Raw genomic sequence first — 18,054 nt, 5'->3', positions numbered from 1 at the left:
TTTACATTTGAGTCATTCACAGTTAGTGCATTCATCTTAAGATAGCTTGGTGAGAGAACTACACATCACAGTCGTAGTAATTACATTTTTCCTCAATAAAGAAGCTATCAGCAAAGTCAGTGCTAGTAGGAAAAGTCAAGTGCAGAGTTTTGTCTTCTTCCTGTTACACCACTAAAATTAACTCCCAATCATCATTATAAAGGCAACGTACTGTAATTGTCATTGTTTTTTGTATTTTATTGCAAAAGGTTATTCTCACAAATGTTATAAAGTTATTACAGTCACTGACAGCAGTATATACTCATTTGAAATAACATTGAAAACATTAAAAGAACAATAAGATACATTTTCAATAGAATGCAATATTATGTCAGCAACATCTCACAGCTTGGTTTTGTCCTCACAGCATCTCTGAGGACATCCACTTCTTCCTCTAAACCTCTGGAACAGTAAACCTCTTCTTTTGTGTATCCTGAGTAAGCACTCTTTGCTTATTCATCATCATCTGTGGAGAGAGAGAGAGAGAGAGAGAGAGAGAGAGAGAGAGAGAGAGAGAGAGAGAGAGAGAGAGAGAGAGAGAGAGAGAGAGAGAGAGAGAGAGAGAGAGATGCAGACAGAAAGAGAGAGAGAGATGCAGACAGAGAAATAAAAATATGTATCAGATAGATAAAGTTACACATTCAGCAGAGTCAATGGTATGGGCTATATAGGAACAATGGTACATGTTTATTGACCTTGTGCTTGAGGACAGGTTTTCTTCTTGTAGAAACAGTATGATCCCAGACAGACTGTCAGCAGAAAGAAGACCTCAGCAAGTTGGAAATAAACAAACACATTGACCCATGGTCCTGGGGGAAGGAAGGGAGACACTAGATACAAGCTATATAAGATAATGTATAATGTTATATATAAAATACATATTATTAGTAACAAAGCGCTACATTTAAGACACTTACCACTAGGCCTACATAAGGAGATTTCTTGAGTGATGGTAACATTGCTGATATGGTTTTTCACTGTACAAGCGAGAGTCCCCACTACACCCTTCTTCAGAATGACGGTGTCTGTCATGTCACTGAGAAAAGCCTCCATTCCATTCAGTGTCTGTCCGTCCAGAGTCCAGCTGTACTGGGGACTGTCCCCTCAAAGGAGCAGGTCACCCTCATCTCTTCTTGGGACAGACACTCAGAGGACAGCTGAGGAGGGGACACTGGGGCTGTCGAGGAATGAGTAAAGACAGCTATTATTTCACTCTCTAAAACAGTCATGAAGGTTAAGTAATGGTTTAGGTTGGGGCTAGGGTTAGTTAGAGTTAGTGGATAGTTAGTTAGTTAAATAGTTTGTTGACAGTTAGTTGAACATCTATAAACCATATATTGGCGACAATCCAAATAAAGTGTTTCAAAGTTCTATACCTTCAGTAACCAGGAGTAGGTCTAATTGTCTTGTGTTCAGAAGCATCCCCTCTGAGTTGTAAATGTTTAAGTCATATTTCCCATAATCAGCCTTCTCTGTGTTACTGAGCATCAACATCCCATCTTCCACATAGAACACTGCTCTGTGTTTTAAAGGAGGGTTTGTTTTGACTTTGCCGTTTTCTAATTTGAAAACGTTTGTCCCTGTGATGTTGTTCTTGAATTCAAGCTCATGTCCACTGGCGTTGATGATCAACTGGAGATAGACAGTTCCTCCCAGAGCTCCATAACACTGAGTTCCATCCTTTCTAGCATCACAGGAGGTCTCCAATCCTGCAAAGATAGAAAAAGGGCAGTTTTTAAGAAAATGACAACTTTCTCAACTGAACCTCTTTCATAATTTCACTTATTCACTTTGTGACCAAACTGATCATTTTACAAGCAAACATTGAACAAACTTACTTTGAAAAGAAAGATTGTTTACTACTGATTTTAGTGATAAGATGGAGGTGCAATCCAAATGCACAGTTGAAGTCAGAAGTTTTCATACACCTTAGCCAAATATATTTTAACTAAGTTTTTCACATTCCTGACATTTAATCCTAGTAAAAATGCCCTGTCTTAGGTCAGTTAGGATCACCACTTTATTTTAATAATGTGAAATGTCAGAGAAACAGTAGAGAGAATGATTTATTTCAGATTTTATTTCTTTCATCACATTCCCATTGGGTCAGAAGTTTACATACAATTAACTCTCCTGAGTGGCGCAGTGGTCTAAGGCACTGCATCACAGTGCTAGCTGTGCCACTAGAGATCCTGGTTCGAATCCAGGCTCTGTTGCAGCTGGCCGCGACCGGGAGACTCATGGGCGGTGCACAATTGGTCCAGGGTAGGGGAGGGAATAGCTGGCAGGGATGTAGCTGAGTTGATAGAGCATGGTGTTTGCAACGCCAGGGTTGTGGGTTTGAAAAAAACTTGGGTCAAATGTTTTGGGTAGCCTTCCACAAGCTTCCCACAATACGTTGGGTGAATTTTGGCCCATTCCTCCTGACAGATCTGGTGTAACTGAGTCAGGTTTGTAGGCCTTCTTGCTCGCACATGCTTTTCAGCTCTGCCCACAAATGTTCTATAGGCTTGAGGTCAGGGCTTTGGGATGGCCACTCCAATACCTTGACTTTGTTGTCCTTAAGCCATTTTGCCACAAGTATGCTTGGGGTCATTGTCCATTTGGAAGACCCATTTGCGACCAAGCTTTAACTTCCTGACTGATGTCTTGAGATGTTGCTTCAATATATCCACATAATTTCCCTTCCTAATGATGCCATCGATTTTGTGAAGTGCACCAGTCCCTCCTGCAGCAAAGCACCCCCACAGCATGATGCTGCCACCCCGTGCTTCACGGTTGGGATGGTGTTCTTCGGCTTGCAGATCCCCCCTTTTTCCTCCAAACGTAACGATGGTCATTATGGCCAAAGAGTTCTATTTTTGTTTCATCAGACCAGAGGACATTTCTCCAAAAAGTACAATCTTTGTCCCCATGTGCAGTTGTAAACCGTAGTCTGTCTTTTTTATGGCGGTTTTGGAGCAGTGGCTTCTTCCTTGCTGAGCGGCCTTTCAGGTTATGTCGATATAGGACTCATTTACTGTGGATATAGATAAATTTGTACCTGTTTCCTCCAGCATCTTCACAAGGTCCTTTGCTGTTGTTCTGGGATTGATTTGCACTTTTCGCACCAAAGTACGTTCATCTCTAGGAGACAGAAAGCGTCTCCTTCCTGAGCGGTATGACGGCTGTGTGGTCCCATGGTGTTTATACTTTCATACTATTGTTTGTACAGATGAACGTGGTACCTTCAGGCATTTGGAAATTGCTCCCAAGGATGAACCAGACTTGTGGAGGTCTATAATTGTTTTTCAGAGGTCTTGGCTGATTTATTTTGATTTTCCCATGATGTCAAGCAAAGAGGCACTGAGTTTGAAGGTAGGCCTTGAAATACATCCACAGGTACACCTCCAATTGACTCAAATGATGTCAATTAGCCTATCAGAAGCTTCTAAAGCCATGATATCATTTTCTGGAATTTTCCTAGCTGTTTAAAGGCACAGTCAACTGGAATTGTGATACAGTGAATTATAAGTGAAATAATCTGTCTGTAAACAATTGTTGGAAAAATTACTTGTGTCATGCACAAAGTAGATGTCCTAACCGACTTGCCAAAACTATGGTTTGTTAACAAGAAATTTATGGAGTGGTTATAAAACGAGTTTTAATGACTCCAACCTAAGTGTATGTAAACTTCCGACTTCAACTGTATCTTTCTGATACTACATAAAGTTGAAGTCGGAAGTTTACATACACTTAGGTTTGAGTCATTAAAACTAGTTTTTCAACCACGGTTACTGATCTTGTGCTTGAGGGCAGGTTTTCTTCTTGTAAAACTAGTATAATCCCAGACAGACTGTCAGCAGAATGAAGCTTTCAAGAAGTTGGAAATGAACAAACACATTTACCCCTGGCTCTGTTTAAAAAATAGGGGAGACGAATGAAGAGCAAATTAATAAAATCTGAGGTGATTTCCTGGTTGACGGTTTGATTGTTGATGTCATTTGTCAACGTGGGCCTACTGGCTGTTCTTGCCTCAACACACAGTGTATTGTCAGCTGCATTTACCTACTGATATATTTATCTCGTTGGATAAGGTGCAGTTGACATACAGTGAGGTCAAAAAGTATTTGGACAGCACTTAGGATTTGAAAAGATACAATGACTATGAGGTTAAAGTGTAGACAGACAGCTTTAATGTGAGGGTATTTACGTCCATATCGGGTGAATCATTTAGAAATTACAGCACTTTTTGTACATAGTCCCTCCATTTTAGGGAACCAAAAGTATTTGGACAAATTCACTTACAGTGCATTAAGAAAGTATTCAGACGCCTTCAATTTTTCCATATTTTGTTACGTTACAGCCTTATTCTAAAAAAGATTACATATCGATACAAAATACCCCATCATGGCAAAGCAAAAACAGGTTTTTAGATTTTTTTGGCAAATGTATGAAAAATAAAAGACAGAAATTCAGACACTTTGCTATGAGATTAGTAATTGAGCTCAGGTGCATCCTGTTTCCATTGATCATCCTTGAGATGTTTCTACAACGTCATTGGAGTCTACCTGTGGTATATTCAATTGATTGGACATGATTTGGAACGACACACACCTGTCTATATAAGGGCCCACAGTTGACAGTGCATGTCAGAGCAAACACCAAGCCATGAGGTCGATGGAATTGGCCGTAGAGCTCTGAGACAGGATTGTGTAGCGGCACAGATCTGGGGAAGGGTACAAAAACATTTCAGCAGCATTGAAGGTCACCAAGAACACAATGGCATCTATCATTCTTAAATGGAAGAAGTTTGGAACCGCCAAGAGTCTTCCAAGAGCTGGCCGCCGGCCAAACTGAACAATCGGGGGAGAAGGGCCTTGGTCAGGGAGGTGAACAAGAACCTGATGGTCACTCTGACAGAGATCCAGAGTTCCTCTGAGTTCCTCTGTGAACAACCATCTCCGCAGCACTCCACCAATCAGGCCTTCATTGTAGAGTGGCCAGACAGAAGCCAGTCCTCAGTAAAAGGCACATGACAGCCCGCTTCGAGTTTGCTAAAAGGCACCTAAATGACTCTCAGACCATGAGAAACAAGATTCTCTGGTCTGATGAAACCAAGATTGAACTCTTTGGCCTGAATGCCAAGCGTTAAGTCTGGAGGAAACCTGGCACCATCCCTACGGTGAAGCAAGGTGGTGGCAGCAGCATGCTTTGTTTATGTTTTTCAGCAGCAGGGACTGGGAGACTCGTCATGATTGATGGAAAGATGAACGGAGCAAAGTACAGAGTGATCCTTGATGAAAACCTCCTCCGGAGCGCTCAGGACCTCAGACTGGGGCGATGGTTCACCTTCCAACAGTACAACGACCTTAACCACACAGCCAAGACAATGTTGGAGTGGTTTCGGGAAAAGTCTCTGAATGTCCTTGATTGGCCCAGCCAGAGCCCGGACTTGAACCCTATCGAATATCTCTGGAGAGACCTGAAAATAGCTGTGCAGCAACCATCCGACCTGACAGAGCTTGAGAGGATCTGCAGAGAAGAATGAGCGAAACTCCCCAAATACAGGTGTGCCAAGCTTGTAGTGTCATACCCAATAAGACTCGAGGATGTAATCACTGTCAAAGGTGCTTCAACAAAGTACAGAGTAAAGGGTCTGAATACTTATGTAAATGTGATATTTCTGTTTTCTAGAAATATTAATATATACATTTGAAAAAATATCTAAAAACATGTTTTTGCTTTGCCATTATGGAGTATTGTGTTTATATTGATGAGGGAAAAAAATTAATTAATACATTTTAGAATAAGGCTGTAACTTAACAAAATGACTGGTGGAAATGTGTCCTTTGGACTGGAGTCCAAATTGGAGATTTTTTATTCCAACCACCGTGGCTTTGTGAGATGCGGTGTGGTTGAACTGATGATCTCCGCATGTGTATTTCCCACTGTAAAGCATGGAGGAGGAGGTGTTAATGTGTGGGGGTGCTTTGTTGGTGACACTGTCTGTGATTTATTTAGAATGCAAGGCACACTTAACCAGCATGGCTACCACAGCATTCTGCAGTGATACGCCATCCCATCTGGTTTGGGATTAGTTGGACCATCATTTGTTTTTCAACAGGACAATGACCCAACACACCTTCAGGCTGTGTAAGGGCATTTTACAAAGAAAGAGAGTGAGGGAGTGCTGTATCAGATGACCTGGCATCCACAATCCCCCGACCTCAAGCCAATTGAGATGGTTTGGGATGAGTCGGACCGCAGAGTGAAGGAAAAGCAGCCAACAAGTGCACAGCATATGTGGGAACTCCTTCAAGACTGTTGGAAAAACATTCCAGGTGAAGCTGGTTGAGAGAATGCCAAGAGTGTGCAAAGCTGTCATCAAGGCAAAGGGTGGCTATTTGAAGAATCTCAAACATAAAATATATTTTGATTTGTTTAATACTGTTTTGGTTACTTTTCCCACAAAATAGCTTTATTACAGACAGAAATTATCTTCAGCACCCCACCCACCCACCCTCAGATGATCCCACAGGTGAAGAAGTTAGATGTGGAGGTCCTAGGCTGGTGTGGTTACACGTGGTCTGTGGTTGTGAGGCCGGTTGGACATACTGCAAAATTCTTTCAAACAACGTTGGAGGCAGCTTATGGTAGTGAAATTAACATTAAATTCTCTATCAACAGGCCTGGTGGACATTCCTGCAGTCAGCATGCCAATTGCACGCTCCCTCAAAGCTTGAGACATCTGTAGCATTCTGTTGTGTGACAAAACTGCACATTTTAACGTGGGCTTTTATTGTCCCCAGCACAAGGTGAACCTGTGTAATGATCATGCTCTTTAATCAGCTTCTTGATATGCCACACCTTTCAGGTGGCTTATCTTGGCAAAGGAGAAATGCTCACTAACAGCGATGCAAACAATTTTATGCACAATATTTGAGAAAAATAATATTTTTGGCGTATGTAAAATGCCTGGGATTTTTTTTTTTTTCGCTCATGAAGCATGGGACCAACACTTTACATGTTGCGTTTATATTTTTATTCAGTGTATATATATTTATACTCCGGACTAAGCCAATGTTCATCCTAATATTTCAATATTTCTTAATTCCATTTTTTTACTTTTTAGATTTGTGTGTATTGTTTTGTATTGTTAGATATTACTGCACTGTTGGAGTTAGGAACACAAGCATTTTGCTACACCCGCAATAACATCTGCTAAATATGTGTATTGTTAGGTTCTGAACAAACAGAGTAAAAATTGAAACGGACAACTAGGAATAGCTAAAACCAAGTTTATTCACCCAGTGGGTCATACAGTTGCAAAGACCAAGCATGATTGGACAAGCACATATATTTATAACTTCCTACTAGACAGCCAATATATCTCTGTTGCTAGGCAGGAACTTAATTGATCCTCTCACTGGTGTAGTCATGGCCCTGCCTGGTGCTAGAACCTTTGTGGGTGTGGAAATGTATGTGTGTGAGATAGGACTGTAGTAGGAGAGTCATTGTGTTGGGCCCCTCTGGCCCCCCTCCCAGAGGTGTCTTCTCACTTCATCTTTTCACTTGACCTCGAGCCTAATTCCTCACTCCTCCCTAGTTCCGCAGCTGGCATGCCTTATCAAGAACTGAAACTAGACTTACACAACAAAACCCTTATTAATATTAAGATCTGTATTAATTAAAGCCTTCAACCATTGACTCACAATGTGGGTCTCCACTGTGTATTACAACAACAACAAAACAATCTTATTCAAATGGTCACTAAAGCTGCTTGAACACTCTAGCTATGTATGGTGTTTGTAGGTAGCTATGTTCTACAGGAAAGGAAGTGTTTAAACAAATTCACTTTCATTTCACAGTGTCAATAATGATTATTTAAGAACATTTCTAAAGATACAACAGTGACAAGAAGAAGGAAAGTGTCTTTATGTTACAGGTCCTCATGTAAAAAGCCTTCCCAATCTCATGCATTTCTGTGACTGCACTATATCACAAGCGACATAAAACAAAACGCTGCAATGCAATATACACTCATTTACCATTCTAAATGATAATTAAAGCTTATTTAAAGGTTAAAATAACGATATCAAACATTTCAAATGTAAGCAGTATTACATCATCATTAGCAGTTATGTCATAAGGTAATCCCACTGTGATCAACTTCATACACTAATGACCATCATATGGAGAGAGAGAGCGAGAGCGAGCGAGAGAGCATTAAACAGAATAAAATGAGAAACGTATCAAACAAAGATAGACCTTAATTAAAAAGGTACAATGCACGGTTACTGATCTTGTGCTTGAGAACTGGTTTTCTTCTTGTAAAACCAGTATGATCCCAGACAGACTGTCAGCAGAATGAAGACTTGAAGAAGTTGGAAATAAACAAACACATTTACCCCTGGCCCTGTGGAAAACAAGAGAGACCAATGAACAGCAAATTAATAAAATCTGTGAAAATGACAGCATTAAACATACATGCACATGAGGTGATTTCCTGGTTGATGGTTTGATTGTTGATGTCATTTTTCAACGTGGGCCTACTGGCTGTTCCAGCCTCAACACACAGTGTATTGTCAACTGCATTTACCTACTGATATATTTATCTCGTTGGATAAGGTGCAGTTGACATACAGTGAGGTCAAAAGGTATTTGGACAGCACTTAGGATTTGAAATGATACAATGACTATGAGGTTAAAGTGCAGACTGACAGCTTTAATGTGAGGGTATTTACGTCCATATCGGGTGAATAATTTAGAAATTACAGCACTTTTTGTACATAGTCCCTCCATTTTAGGGAACCAAAAGTATTTGGACAAATTCACTTACAGTGCATTAAGAAAGTATTCAGACGCCTTCAATTTTTCCATATTTTGTGACGTTACAGCCTTATTCTAAAAAATATGACATATCGATACAAAATACCCCATCATGGCAAACTAAAAACAGGTTTTTAGAATTTTTTTGCAAATGTATAAAAAATGAAAGACAGAAATACCTTATTTACATAAGCATTCAGACACTATGCTATGAGACTAGAAATTGAGCTCAGATGCATCCTATTTCCAATGATCATCCTTGAGATGTTTCTACAACGTGATTGGAGTCCACCTGTGGTAAATTCAATTGATTGGACATGATTTGGAACGGCACACACCTGTCTATATAAGGGCCCACAGTTGACAGTGCATGTCAGAGCAAACACCAAGCCATGAGGTCGATGGAATTGGCCGTAGAGTTCTGAGACAGGATTATATCGCGCCACAGATCTGGGGAAGGATACAAAAACATTTCAGCAGCATTGAAGGTCCCCCAAAACACAGTGGCCTCCATCATTCTTTAATGGAAGAAGTTTGGAACCACCAAGACTCTTCCTAGAGCTGGCCGCCCGGCCAAACTGAACAATCGGGGAAGAAGGGCCTTGGTCAGGGAGGTGACCAAGAGCTCGATGGTCACTCTGACAGAGCTCCAGAGTTCCTCTGTGGAGATGGGAGAACCTTCCAGAAGGAAAACCATCTCTGCAGCACTCAACCAATCAGGCCTTTATGGTAGAGTGGCCAGACAGAAGCCAGTCCTCAGTAAATGGCACATGACAGCCCGCTTCGAGTTTGCCAAAATTCACCTAAAGGACTCTCAGACCATGAGAAACAAGATTGAACTCTTTGGCCTGAATGCCAAACGTTAAGTCTGGAGGAAACCTGGCACCATCCCTACGGTGAAGTAAGGTGGTGGCAGCAGCATGCTGTGTTGATGTTTTTCAGCAGAAGGGACTGGGAGATCGTCATGATTAATGGAAAGATGAACGGAGCAAAGTACAGCGAGATCCTTGATGAAAACCTGTTCCAGAGCGCTCAGAACCTCAGACTGGGGCGGTGGTTCACCTTCCAACAGTACAACGACCTTAAGCACACAGCCAAGTCAATGTTGGAGTGGTTTCGGGAAAAGTCTCTGAATGTCCTTGATTGGTCCAGCCAGAGCCAGGACTTGAACCCTATCGACAATCTCTGGAGAGACCTGAAAATAGCTGTGTAGTAACGCTCCCTATCCAACCTGACTGAGCTTGAGAGGATCTGCAGAGAAGAACGAAACTCCCCAAATTCAGGTGTGCCAAGCTTGTAGCGTCATACCCAAGAAGACTCAAGGCTGTAATCACTGCCAAAGGTGCTTCAACAAAGTACGGAGTAAAGGGTCTGAATATTTATGTAAATGTGATATTTCCGTTTTTTATAAATTTGCAAAATGTTGCTCTTTTTTAAAATATACATTTGCAAAAATATCTAAAAACCTGTTTTTGCTTTGCCATTATGGAGTATTGTGTGTGTATATTGATGAGAGGGAAACAACTATTTAATACATTTTAGAATAAGGCTGTAACTTAACAAAATGACCGGGGGAAATGTGTCCTTTGAACTGGAGTCCAAATTTGAGATTTTTGATTCCAACCACCGTGGCTTTGTGAGATGCAGTGTGGTTAAACTGATGATCTCCGCATGTGTATTTCCCACTGTAATGCATTGAGGAGGAGGTGTTATGGTGTGGGGGTGTTTGCTGGTGACACTGTCTGTGATTTATTTAGAAATGAAGGCAAACTTAACCAGCATGGCTACCACAGCATTCTGCAGTGATACGCCATCCCATCTGGTTTGGGCTTAGTGGGACTATCATTTGTTTTTCAACAGGACAATGACCCAACACACCTTCAGGCTGTGTAAGGGCTATTTTACCAAGAAAGAGAGTGATGGAGTGTTGCATCAGATGACCTGGCCTCCACAAGCCCCCGACCTCAACCCAATTGAGATGGTTTGGGATGAGTCAGACCGCAGAGTGAAGGAAAAGCAGCCAACAAGTGCTCAGCATATGTGGGAACTCCTTCAAGACTGTTGGAAAAACATTCCAGGTGAAGCTGGTTGAGAGAATGCCAAGACTGTGCAAAGCTGTCATAATGGCAAAGGGTGATATTTGAAGAATCTCAAACCTAAAATATATTTTGATTTGTATAACACTTTTTTGGTTACTACATGATTCCATATTTGTTATTTCATAGTTTTGATGTCTTCACTATTATTCTACAATGTAGAAAATAGCAAAAATTAAGAAAAACCCTTGAATGAGTAGGTGTTCTAAAACTTTTGACCAGTAGTGTGTATATACAATTTAAATAAATTAATTAGGCCATAATCTATTTATTTCACATTACAAGGGGTGCACCCACTGGGGAGCCAGGCCCAGCCGGTCAGAATGAGTTTTTCCCCACAAAAGAGCTTTATTAAAGACAGAAATTCTCCTCAGCACCCCACCCACCCTCAGATGATCCCACAGGTGAAGAAGTCAGATGTGGAGGTCCTAGGCTGGCGTGGATACACGTGGTCTGTGGTTGTGAGGCCGGTTGGACATACTGCAAAATTCTTTCAAACAACGTTGGAGGCAGCTTATGGTAGAGAAATTAACATTAAATTCTCTGTCAACAGGCCTGGTGCACATTCCTGCAGTCAGCATGCCAATTGCACGCTCCCTCGAAGATTGAGACATCTGTAGCATTCTGTTGTGTGACAAAACTGCACATTTTAACGTGGCCTTTTATTGTCCCCAGCACAAGGATTTTTTTATTTAGTTCATGAAGCATGGGACCAACACTTTACATGTTGCATTTATATTTTTGTTCTGTGTATATATATTTATACAGACTCCGCCAATGTTTATCCTAATATTTCAATATTTCTTAATTCCACTTAATAATTGCAATTCCGCTCTTCCATAGTAGACCAAGATGTCATACCCTCTAAGTTTTTGGCTAACCTGTCGGGAAAGTGGTCAAAATATCTCGTTTGTAAAAGTTGACAGAAAATGTAGTTGATGTGATTACTATAACAGCTGTATCATTTGATCGGTAGAAGATCATTATGTTCTGATTTCAGATTTGAATAGCAGAGAAGTAGACTGAGCTGTGATATGCTCAGATTTTTATTCTACCTTGATGGATAAGTGGTCAAAATTTAAGTTGCTTGTAAAAGCTGAAAGGAAATGTAGTTGATGTGGTTACCAAAACAGCTGTATCATTTGATCGGCAGAAGATAATTCTGTTCTGATTTCAAATTTGAAAGGCACAGAAGCAAACTTAGATTTCATATGCTTTCTAAGTCTATTGTCTAAGTTGTTGGGAAAGTGTTCAAAGTAGCTGATTTAGGTCAAAAGTTACATTGTTTAGAGTGAATAGAATAGAATTTTGGAAGTCATGATGTCACAACGGGCCCTTTAGAATGTTGAGGAAATCCCATTAAAGTGGCTGGAGTAAAAAAAAAGAAGGACAAAAAGTTTGAAATATTTAAAAAAGTTCAATACAAGCACACTTTTCCAGACCGATCTGTAAGTCTTAATGTTTAAATGGCATTTCTAGCTTAAACTGTAAACAGAGTACAAAAAATAGCGTTCCAAGGAATTATAATAAATCAGAAGTATGACGAAGATTTAGAGTGGGACGATTTAGAGTGGAGGTCACTAGGGTTTCAAACCCCTTTCCTTTGGTTGTCTCTGTTTTACTGTTGGAGACCTTTGTCACAGTTGTGTGTGCTACTGCTGTAGTGTCAATACACAGGGTATGACCAGTGGCAATCACCCACTCTGATATCTTTGTCCCATTGGAAGTGCAGTTAACATACATAAGCCCTGCAGGTAATCAAATTAACAGAAATCTTATATGTATCTGAACGTAGTACTGGCAAATGGATAGTGCTTTCTAAACAGGTCAATGTCCATTGATAAAGATTGATCATCATTATAATCATCATTATAATTATCATTAATCATTGGTATTATTTGTCATAATATGTCTCTTTAACAAATGTAATTAAACAGTAGCTTACCCTCACAGGGGGAGATTTTTTTGCTCACAGTAACACTGCTGATGTGGTTTTTGACAGTGCAGGTGAGATCTCCAGACAGGCCTCTCTTCAGTGTCATGGTGTTTGTCTGGTCACCAGGAGAGGCCTCAGTGTCTCTCTGTGTGTGTCCGTCCAGAGTCCAGCTGTACTGAGGACCATCCCCCTCAGAGGAGCAGGTCACCCTCATCTCTCCATGGGTGAGACACTGAGAGGACAGCTGAAGAGAGGACACTGGGGCTGTGGAGGAAGAAGAATACACATCTGTAGACATTTGCAGACATTCGCAAAAACACATTAGAAAACAACACTTCTTCAAGAATTAGAAGGCCACAGAGGCTTCTGTAGTCAAGTTATGGTTAGTAATAAGGATTTGTCAATATGAGATTTTTAAAGGGTTAGCTAATTACTATACCTTCAATAAACAGTTGTAGTCTTCTTGTCCTTATTGTTTCCCCATCTGAATTAAATAGTTCTAGTCTATATTCAGTAGAATCACTCCTTTCTGTGTTATCTATCCTAAATGTTCCGTTGTTGAAAAAGAAGTGTGCTCTGGTTTCAATGGATTTGTGGATTTTTACTTTTTTAACTCCTTTGTTTCTAATTTTGAGTATAATTTTAGTAACACCAGTGGAGTTGGTTTTTAATAATATGTCAGGGACTTTACTGTCAATGGTCATCAGCTGGAGAGAGACAGTTCCTCCCAGAGCTCCATAACACTGAGCTCCATCCAGTGTTGCATCACAGTGGGTCTCCATTCCTGAAAATCAAGAAGAATATAGACACTGTAGTGACTATCACTGTCCTAGTTTTAAGGTATAATTTTATGGATGAGAATACAAGCAAGCAACCGTATAACCAGAGAGTAATGGCGCCGGAGGGGATGGCTGCCGTTTTACAGGCTCCTAACCAACTGTGCTATTTTGTTTGTTTTTTTCGCATAGATTGCGAAAAAAACGTCTCTTATGACCGAAAAGAGCTGCTGGACATTAGAACAGCGATCACTCACCTCGAACTGGACTAATGTTTTTTCTTTAATTAGTCCGACAGGAAGGATATACTGCTTCCCCAAGACCAGGCCCAAATCCCTGTCAATCGCGTGAAGAAAAGATGGAAATGCAGGGGTCGGAGGTCGGGGTGCCTCGTGAGAATTTGTTGGCGAGTGAGTAAACCGCCTCTACCATCCGTTCTAATGGGCAACTTGCAATCACTGGAAAATAAACTGGATGATCTACAATCAAGACTATCCTACTAACGGGATATTAAAAACTGTAATATCTTATGTTTCACCGAGTCGTGGCTGAACGACGACACGGATACTATAGAGCTGGCTGGGTTTTCCGTGCATCGGCAGGACAGAGCAGCTACGTCTGGTAAGACAAAGGGTGGGGGTGTGTGTCTATTTGTCAATAACAGCTTGTTCGCAATGTCTAATATTATACAGTATATCTAATATATATCATATCTAATAAGAAGTCTTGAGGTATTACTAGCCTGAGGTAGAGTAGATCATGATAAGCAGAACACCACACTATCTACCAAAATAGTTTTCATCTATATTATTTGTAGCCGTCTACTTACCACCACAAACCGATGCTGGCACTAAGACCGCACTCAACGATCTGTATAAGGCAATAAGCAAAGAAGAAAATACTCATCCAGAAGCGGCGCTCCTAGTGGCCGGGGACTTTAATGAAGGTAAAATGTAATCCGTTCTACCTAATTTCTACCAGCATGTCACATGTGCAACCAGAGGAGAAAAATCTCTAGACCACCTTTACTCCACACACAGAGACGCATACAAAGCTCTCCCTCGCCCTCCAATTTTGGAAAATCTGACCATGATTCTATCCTCCTGATTCCTGCTTACAAGCAAAAACTAAAGCAGGAAGTACCAGTGACTCGCTCAATTCGGAAATGGTCAGATGACGCGGATGCTATGCTAAAGGACTGTTTTGCTAGCACAGACTGGAATATGTTCCGGGATTCGTCCAATGGCATTGATTAGTATGCCACCTCAGTCACCGGCTTCATCAATAAGTGCATCGACGACGTCATCCCCACAGTGACCGTACGTATATATATCCCATTCAGAAGCCATGGATTACAGGCAACATCCTCAACAAGCTAAAGGCTAGAGCTACCAATTTCAAGGACCGGGACACTAATCCGGACGCTTAAAATAAATCCCGCTATGCCCTCAGACGAACCATCAAACAGGCAAAGAGTCAATACAGGACTAAGATTGAATCCTACTACACTGGCTCTGACGCTCGTCGGATTTGGCAGTGCTTGCAAACTACTACAGACTACAAAGGGAAACTCAGCCGTGAGCTGCACAGTGACGCAAGCCTACCAGACGATCTAAATGCCTTTTATGCTCGTTTCGAGGCAAGTAACACTGAAGCATTCATGAGACCACCAGCTGTTCCGGACGACTGTTTGATCACGCTCTCCATAGCCGAATGTTGACCTTTAAACAGGTCAACATTCACAAAATTCACAAGGCCGCTGGGCCAGACGAATTACCAGGACGTGTATTCAGAGCATGTGCGGACCAACTGGCAAGTGTCTTCACTGACATTTTCAACCTCTCCCTGACCGAGTCTGTAATACCTACATGTTTCAAGCAGACCACCATAGTCCCTGTGCCCAAGAAAGCGAAGGTAACCTGCCTAAATGACTACAGCCCCGTAGCACTCACGTCAGTAGCCATGAAGTGCTTTGAAAGGCTCACATCAACACCATCATCCCGGAAACCCTAGACCCACTCCAAATCGCATACATCCCCAACATATCCACAGATGACGCAATCTCAATCGCACTCCACACTGCCCTTTCCCACCTGGACAAAAGGAACACCTATGTGAGAATGCTGTTCATTGGCCACAGCTCAGCGTTCAACACCATAGTGCCTACAAAGCTTATCACTAAGCTAAGGACCCTGGGACTAAATGCCTACCTCTGCAACTGGATCCTGGACTTCCTGACGGGCCACCCCCAGGTGGTAAGGGTAGGCAACAACACATCTGCCATGCTGATCCTCAACACCTGTGCTACTCAGGGGTGCGTGCTTAGGCCCCTTTTGTACTCCCTGTTCACCCACGACTGCATGGCCAAGCACGACTCCAACACCATCATTACGTTTGCTGACTACACAACCGGAGCGCCAAGTCTAGGTCCTAACGATTCCTTAACAGCTTCTACCCCCAAGCCATAAGACTGCTGAACAATTAATCAAATGGCCACAAGGACTATTTACATTGACCCCCCTTTGTTTTTACACTGCTGCTACTCACTGTTTATTATCTATGCATAGTCACTTTACCCCTACCTACATGTACAAATTACCTCGACTTACCTAACACACATTGACTCGGGAACAGGTACCCCCTGTATATAGCCTCGTTAATGTTATTTTACTGTGTTATTTTTTATTTTATTTTAAACTTTGTTTAATTTAGTAAATATTTTCTTAACTCTATTTCTTGAACCGCATTGTTGGTTAAGGGCTTGTAAGTAAGCATTTCACGGTAAGGTCTATACCGGTTGTATTCGGCGCATGTGACAAATACAATTTGATTTGATTTGATAACCAAACCAATGTCCCCTGTAGCTCAGTTGGTAGAGCTTGGCGCTTGCAACGCCAGGGTTGTGGGTTCGTTTCCCACGGGGGGCCAGCATGAAAATGTTTGCACTCACTAACTGTAAGTCGCTCTGGATAAGAGCTTCTGCTAAATGACAACAAAAAAAAGTTATAGGCAACATAACAGTACCTCAGTCAGTTATAATTATCACAAGACAATGAATAACGAGACAACTCTGTCTTTTGAATATTGTCTCTGTATCTATCATTAGTCATTATGAGCGGGATTCATTTGACAAAAGGGATTCTGAGTAGCCTAGAGTATACCACAAATAGCTTTGATCAAGTGGTTCACTTTCTATATGATATAAACAACGCTCCTTATATCATGTGTTAAACAAGAGGGAAATCGACACATAAATATACTTCTTACCATGAGACACGCCTGCTAACATCACCAACAGTCCAAACAGAGCCTTCATGTCTCTTCACAACACAGGGCTCAAATTAGCAAATTAAGCTATACTGTACTGTAACAAAATCCTCTATTTTCCATTCAGTGCTGAATTTCCATAAGCTCACAATTTACAACATAAACAAAACCTATGCAAAGGTGGTATGAAAGACACTCCAGCTGTCCTTGTCACTCAGTAGAATTCACTTAGTTTGTGACAAGCAAAAGAAAAGTACAATTTGTACCTCACCCTATTAATTGGTTCTGACTCAGAGGAAAGAGGAAGAACCTCAACGTTTCACTTCTTCGTTACATAAACAGCCAGGATTGCTTCATTCATGTCTATTGATGTGTAATCTCAGATAAGTTGTGAGGCTACACTCTTAGAAAAAAGGTTCTAACTAGAACCTAAAAGGGTTCTTCGACTGTCCCCTTTCCACAGAGGGTTCTACATTTAACCCAGAAGGCTTTTACCTATAAGAGTGTAGTTTTGAATGTAAATAAATGTTTGTGACTGAGAAAATGACCTTGTTCTTTTTGTAAGGGCAGTGGTCAGCTCTAACACACAAGCTGTTCATCACTGACATGAACACACCACCTTCTTCACATTTAGTAGGCACTTTCAGTCCATTTAAGATTGTGACATTTAAAAAAAAATAATAATAAAGGAAAGAGAGAGAGAGAGAGAGAGAGAGAGAGAGAGAGAGAGAGAGAGAGAGAGAGAGAGAGAGAGACAGAGACAGAGACACAGAGAGACACAGAGACACAGAGAGACAGAGACACAGAGAGAGACAGAGGACAGAAGACAGAAGGAAATTAATTTGAGAGGAGAGGTGAGAGAAATAAAAAGTGAAATAGAGAGGACCAACAGACCAAATTCCAATGTTTCCCAAATGTTGGTTTGTGACTCCTTGACAGCATCAATTGGTTGTAAGTGATTCCTTTTGTGTTGCAGCTAGACAGAATAAAAATACATCATAATGGACTGCATTTATATAGCACTTTCTGGGTGCTCAAACCGTGATAAATTGGGTTTGTTTATTAGATGCAAAATAAGATGTGATTCAGAAAAAAGAACCATTCTTCCATAGAGGACACACTAGGGGGC

At 41.2% G+C, this 18,054-nt stretch overlaps 1 protein-coding gene across 1 annotated transcript in view; it reads right to left on the bottom strand.

Annotated features, from left to right (window-relative positions):
• Window positions 1-17,196, bottom strand: part of LOC121544491 — a 124,576-nt gene extending 107,380 nt beyond the window's left edge. The window contains exons 1-2 of the mRNA XM_045206583.1: window positions 16,926-17,196; window positions 13,574-13,666 (exon numbers count right to left, since the gene is read on the bottom strand). Of these exons, the coding sequence (XP_045062518.1) occupies window positions 13,574-13,666; window positions 16,926-16,974 (142 nt within the window). The 5' untranslated portion in view covers window positions 16,975-17,196. The remainder of the gene's footprint in view (window positions 1-13,573; window positions 13,667-16,925) is intronic.
• Window positions 17,197-18,054: the final 858 nt, after the last annotated feature.

Source organism: Coregonus clupeaformis, chromosome 3 (assembly GCF_020615455.1).
Source record: "Coregonus clupeaformis isolate EN_2021a chromosome 3, ASM2061545v1, whole genome shotgun sequence".
Taxonomy (NCBI): Eukaryota; Metazoa; Chordata; class Actinopteri; order Salmoniformes; family Salmonidae; genus Coregonus; species Coregonus clupeaformis.
This window is presented reverse-complemented; position numbering and strand designations above follow the sequence as displayed.